The sequence below is a fragment of the Pocillopora verrucosa genome, chromosome 6 (genome assembly GCF_036669915.1).
Source record: "Pocillopora verrucosa isolate sample1 chromosome 6, ASM3666991v2, whole genome shotgun sequence".
NCBI classification, from domain to species: domain Eukaryota; kingdom Metazoa; phylum Cnidaria; class Anthozoa; order Scleractinia; family Pocilloporidae; genus Pocillopora; species Pocillopora verrucosa.
This window is the reverse complement of record NC_089317.1, coordinates 14,069,004-14,075,003: the sequence shown is the minus strand read 5'-3', so window position 1 is coordinate 14,075,003 and position 6,000 is coordinate 14,069,004. Positions and strand designations below refer to the sequence as shown.

Below are 6,000 nucleotides of genomic sequence, written 5' to 3'. Positions count from 1 at the left end.
GTTTATTTTGTTGACAAAAATGCGACTCGAGACCAAAACTGTTCCCTCGACTTGATATATTTTCAACGTTAGTAGATCATATCATGTAAATTCACCGCCGTAAATCATTCTTTCCAGATAACAGAATCAAATAAACATGGTCAAACATAAACGACTCCACAAGATCACTTTCTCCAGGAATCGAAAACATTTCCATTCGTCCAGTGTTCCCAAAATTACGCTCGAAACAGCCAAACAATTTCCCTCAACAGCCAATGATGACACAAAATCCACCTTGCAACACACTTGCAACTGTTCAAACTTCTAACATCGAAAGACCCGATCCAAGAGTAACACACCACGATGTTCACCTTTCGAGCTTCAAATTTCACGTGTGGTGTCACGTGACTTTTGATGTAACCAAACCCCGAAAGTTCGGACATTAAGTCGCGCTCGCAGCACATATGTCCAAACTTCGGCTTTGGCAATTTTCCTTAAATAACTTCCCACTTTCGGGAATCATTTCTTCGCTCAAGATTGACATATTTCTTTTATAATTTACTTGATTGTGTATCAAGCAAGCTGTTATTTTGCTGCCGTTGAAGTAAATGCGAAGAATGTGACTGGAAGAATTGCGGCATGGAATATAATCGAACTAGTTCTGCGTAAGGTGATGTATCTGATCAGGTATTTTCAGGATGTTAAGTGCGTAGATTGTTGAATAAAATCACTTCTGTTGGGAAATTAGTGCCCACGAATTGCTGTAGAACGTGAGAAAGCCTTGATTTCCACACGGGATCACGTATCTTATTGATTTCCTTAGCTACTAAATATACCGATTTTTTTTTTTATGAGTGAGCTTTGGAAGTGTAGTAGAGTTTTCTTTAATTAGGGGAAAGATAACTGCAGGTGCATCAGTTTTTAACTGACACATCTATTTGGTGAATTGACAGACATATTCCTCATCTTTTGGATTCCTGTCTTCAGGAGCGCGAACATCTCGGTCAATAAACTGAGGATGAATGTATTAACGTTTTATTTTTTGTGAGAGGGTTTTTTAATTTTGTTTTTTTATTTTTTTTATCACCAGGTCCTTCACTCAGCACGATTTAGTATTTGCTCTAGGTTTTTTAACCCAGATACATGGGCCACTGGTTACACTATCTTTACCTCGGATGTTTGACAAATCTTCTAAGGAATACATGGCAGCTGCAATGTGCTTGCATTCCCCATCTCAATCACCGTTGTTCAATAAAAATACCTCTTAACATTGCATATCATTCAAACACGGTGTCACACGAGGTGAGAAAGCTTCCTAGGAGCCACAAAAAATAGTCCGCAGTTAATTTCAATTAGACATTCATCTAGAGATAGCACCGAGCAAACCAATCTAGAAAAGTATAATCGGCACACTCAACAAATCATGAATCTGGCAACACAGCTTACCGTTAACGAACTGTTCAAATCAAAATGCTTGGTGCAATTCATCAACACCTCAAGAAATATTTGACTCAAAATTTTTCCACTCATTCTCGTCGTGAAGGAACAATGACCGTGATCGTGTTACAGTGCACAAAACTTCAATTTCTCTCGAACAACTATCCACCATTTTCAGAGCAAGAGTAACACGTTTACTATAGGTAATCTGATATCTTTCATCTGTCCAGTAGTATCGCATTTCTCATAAAACGCAAAAAAACTAACATTTCTCATTATAAAAGATGATTTCATTTCACGAACTGCTCTCTCCGAATCCCCCATTTCTTCGTTGAAATTTGAACACCTCTCAAACAAAGGACAAAAACGATGCTCTGATTGGTGCGAGATACATACCCTGATGCGGCGGTCTGATTGGTGCGAGATACTTACCCTATACGATCTGATTGGTGCAAGTAACATACCACTCTGTATACGCTAACATAGAGTTATTTTATTTATTTTAAAAAAACATCAAAAAATAATTTTAAAATAGCTAAAAAATGTATTGCAAAATGAGTGGTAGCGAAAGGTCAATTTTTGGGGTCCTGGAGACCAATCCCAGCATTCATTTGGACGCAGTAGTAGCAAAACGTAAACAATCCCGTGATTCACCCGTGGCAAAGCAACTCAGAGTCCACCCTTCTTTCAACCTAAAGTAAAACATGTTGGAAATTGTCAACTTGTATCTGTGTATTCTGTCGGTCTCATTCTCCATCAATGGCGGAATTGTCGGTGAGGTACCTTTTGAAAAGTTACATTTTAACTAGAGTGTGCTATTTAGCCTTGATATTAGAGAGTTTAAGGTTAAGGTGTCACGACGGCGAGGCTTAGCAAATCATCGCTTTCAAAATTAACTTTCGTTTCTCCTAAGTAAGTTACGAGTGGCTCGATGTCTTTATTGTCGCTAACGGTGGCAGATTTTCTCTTTGGCAGCATGGCATGGGAGTGCGGCCTACAATTCGAAGTTGGGAAACGTGAATAATTTGTCATTTTCGCAGTTAGGCGATTTCACGTCCTTGTTGTGCCAAGGCCGGCCAGGAAACGTACGAAGTTGTAGTATGGGGCTGTGCGAAAATTTTAATGAAAGCTTTAATATGTAATTCTGATGTTGCTCGATTTCAATCACCTGGTATTCAAATTTTGTTAGAAAACTTAAGCATGCTAAGCTGCAACACATTGCAAGCTTTCTCTTCTGCCCTCCTGTCCAACTAGTCCACATGAAACCTCACGTTATGCCTAACTTTGTGCTGTCAGTAAACTGTGCTGGGACACCACATTTGATTTAGTGAGCATCACCAGGTTTCTCATATTTTTACCAGGGCAAGTGCATATGATTTTCTCGCTGTAAAACCAAAGTTATCTCAAACTCAGAGTCTCCTCAGCCTTGTGAAGGTGTTGCACACGCACTGTGCTGAAACTTCTGTGGAATAAAAGCAATGCTATAATGTAGGCGTGCCCTCATTGAAGTTGTTACAGTATGCAGTGGAATCCTGTGCTTTGCATTGTCACAGACTGCATCATAAGGCAATTGACTATATCACTTCAATGATCTGAAAACTTTTTGATTTTGAGTGTATGATAAAATTAAATCTGAGCAGAAATTTTTGAATTTTCAAATCTTTTTAGAAGAAATTAGTCTTTGTTAAGGTCAGCAGTTTTTTTATCTGATGTCTCATCTCTTTATTAACAGCAGGTCAGGTACAGCTAGAATCATTCTACAATAGAAGCAGTAGAGTGGCAAAACTTGGTTCCTCTTTTAACTTCTTGTGGAAGTACACTGGTGACTTACGTAAAGTTGAATGGGGAACGAAAGATACGAAGTCGATTACCCTAGATGTCACTCTATTCATTCTTGGTAGAAATAGGAGTATCATCGCTAATGTATCTCAGTACAATGGCCGTCGTTTTGGCAGCATGACTCAACAGTCACCTGGTCAAATTGTGTTTACTCTAAATCCTGTAAAAGAGGTTGATAACCGGGTTTTCATCTTCAGATTTGTCCCAGTAAACACTATTGCTCCAGATTTGTATGACATGGTGCAATTAATTGTGAAAGGTAAGAATTTTATTGTGTGATAAATTGTTGTTTCATCAGAGAGGGCACAGAGGGTAGTATGAAGTTTTGGAATGGGCAAGTAATGCCAGTTAATTTCAACAATACTGAAAGAAATAACTTCAATGCACACTGCAAACAGAAAAAGAGTTATCATGAAAAATGATGTCATGGCTTTGACCTTTAGAGAGCTATAACAACAGATTCCTCCTTAACAGTGTTGGTAATAGGAAAATTGAAAACAGTCTTTAGAGCAGAGAAGGGTTTATGATCAAGACTTTAGGAGGGTTTTCAATTTTTGATGGCTGTTTAAAAAAAATAAATGAACAAACCAAAGAAACTGAGACTTACTTGCTTCTGTTAACTGCTTCTTGGTAAGAGTATCCAGCCACACCTCCCTTAGCAACCACCTCTTTTAAGGATATGGTACAGTAGACCTTGGTGGGTGTCCTTTGTGTACAAAATCGTTAAACAGGTAAGACTTCTGCTTGATTTCAATCCTGGGAGGTTAGTCTTCAAAACCGTGTAGGTATTTTTTCAATATTCCAATTACAGTCAAACCTGTATTAAGCAGCACTGTATTAAGTGGTCAGTTGTCAAAGTCCTGAAATTTATCCCCCGTAATTATGGTAATTTTCACCTTTTTGTGTCTCATCAATTGGACAGAAAACTCTTGACAATATTCATTCACCAGTGCTTTTATTTTCTGATGAATCATGAAAACTGTTATAAAGTACATTAAATCTTAGCTATGTTACACATTTTTACACACTTTTTTGTTATTATTGAGATTACATAAATCACCAAAAAGTGTATGCACAACCTGCAGGTAGTAATGGCTATTTGAGGCAGGCTGTGCATTATTGATTTATTATTACAAGCTAGGTTTACAAATTATTTCATGTTGATTACAAGTTGTTAATGTTGATATAAAATTCTATACAAAATAGTAGTTTTATACGAACTGATCACAATGGAAAAAAATTATTGCTTTTTGTCAATGTTCTTGAATTTCCATTTGAGTTCTGAATAGGTTGAGTTATAGGTTGAGTTAGAAATAACCTTTGGAGCTTGCAGTCATGTGACAATATAACACTTGAATAGCAAATAAATTTTGTCCAAGATCCTTTGGGAAAGGCTCCAATGATAGGCAAACAAACTTTGGATAGGAATACATTTTTGGAGATTTCCAATGTCTTTTGAGATCTTGTATTTCTTAAAATTAGTAAAATAAGATTTTTTCAAGAAGTGACTACATCGTGCAAAGGGCCTCTAGTAAAATTTGATGCAAGATTTTACTAAATAAACTGATAACCATGCAAAATATAATTATTAATTCTTGTCAATGTACTTGTACATAATTACAAAATATTGCAGTTAATAATGACTGAAAGAAGAGATTGGAATACTGTATTGAAATGTTCTTAATACCTATAAACAGTAACAACAATGTAATGGTCTATTTTCAGTAGCATTGACATGTTATTTCATGGCTTTTTTGGAGATAAATCAAAAGGAAGATAAGTTAAAAAACACATTTCATTTCAATATTCACAAATTTTGCCTAACAGTTTTTATTAACCTTGAAATTAATTGAGCAAGAGTAAAATAAATACTCCATGTAAAAGTAATTACCATACAGTGGAGTACATTTCAAGCATTAATGGCCCTTATTATTACCCTTTCACATGAAGGTATTTTTCCTGTTCTGAGTTGCTTGTTAACTGTTGAATTTGCAAATACACAAGCATCACGTACACTGCCAGGCCATTTCACAACCACATCAGGAAAAGTGTGTTTGTAATTACAAACAGCTTGGACATTTAATGAATATCTGTGCTTTCTGTTCTGGTAATCAGTTGAGTTGACTTTGGGCTGTTTAATGTCGATATGTGTACCATCTATTGTCCCAAAACATTGAGGAAACCCATGATTATTATAGAAACTTTTACTAGATCTTCCATCTCTGCAACTGTTGAGGGATGTTTGGTGTATTCACTGCCCAAGTGTACTGCCATGGCTCTGCAGACTTCCCTTATGATTTTGGAAACTACTTGGTGTGACAAGCCAAATGTGTTTGCAGTTTTTCTGAGGCGTCCTCTGTTGCTCAAGTAGTAGAGAGTGCACGCTACTTTTTTGGTGATATCAACTGGACATCTCATTCTGGTGGTTTTACCCTCAATATGAGGCTGTAAAAGTTCACTAAGCTTCCACAGGTTCCTTCTAGATATTCGAAAATTTTCTCTCTAATCTCCAGTGACAACAACTTCGTTTACAAAGTTGTCCCACCATGCACTTGTTCTGCCAGTTTGAGTCCAGAAGTGTCTCTGCTTGTAAGGTTGAGAACGTCGTGTTGCTTTCCTTGTATCCTTTGACACCAGTAATTGTCTTAAGTCGTTCCTGATTCTCTGGCATACAATATTCATGTGAACTAAAGCAATACTTAACTCTAAATAAGTGATTAAAGAAGAAATTATTGTCAATGACAC

At 36.8% G+C, this 6,000-nt stretch overlaps 1 protein-coding gene across 3 annotated transcripts in view; it reads left to right on the top strand.

Annotated features, from left to right (window-relative positions):
* The first annotated feature begins 2,078 nt into the window (after window positions 1–2,078).
* The window catches only part of LOC131787147 (roundabout homolog 3), a 31,129-nt gene continuing 27,207 nt past the window's right edge, over window positions 2,079–6,000 (top strand). Inside the window, exons 1-2 of one of the 3 annotated variants that reach the window (XM_066168614.1) lie at window positions 2,079–2,190; window positions 3,149–3,514. In XM_066168614.1, coding sequence (XP_066024711.1) covers window positions 2,121–2,190; window positions 3,149–3,514 — 436 coding nt within the window. In that variant the 5' untranslated portion in view covers window positions 2,079–2,120. Of the gene's footprint in view, window positions 2,196–3,148; window positions 3,515–6,000 lie in introns of all 3 variants that reach the window. The other 2 variants (XM_066168616.1, XM_066168617.1) reach the window with 2 other exon arrangements.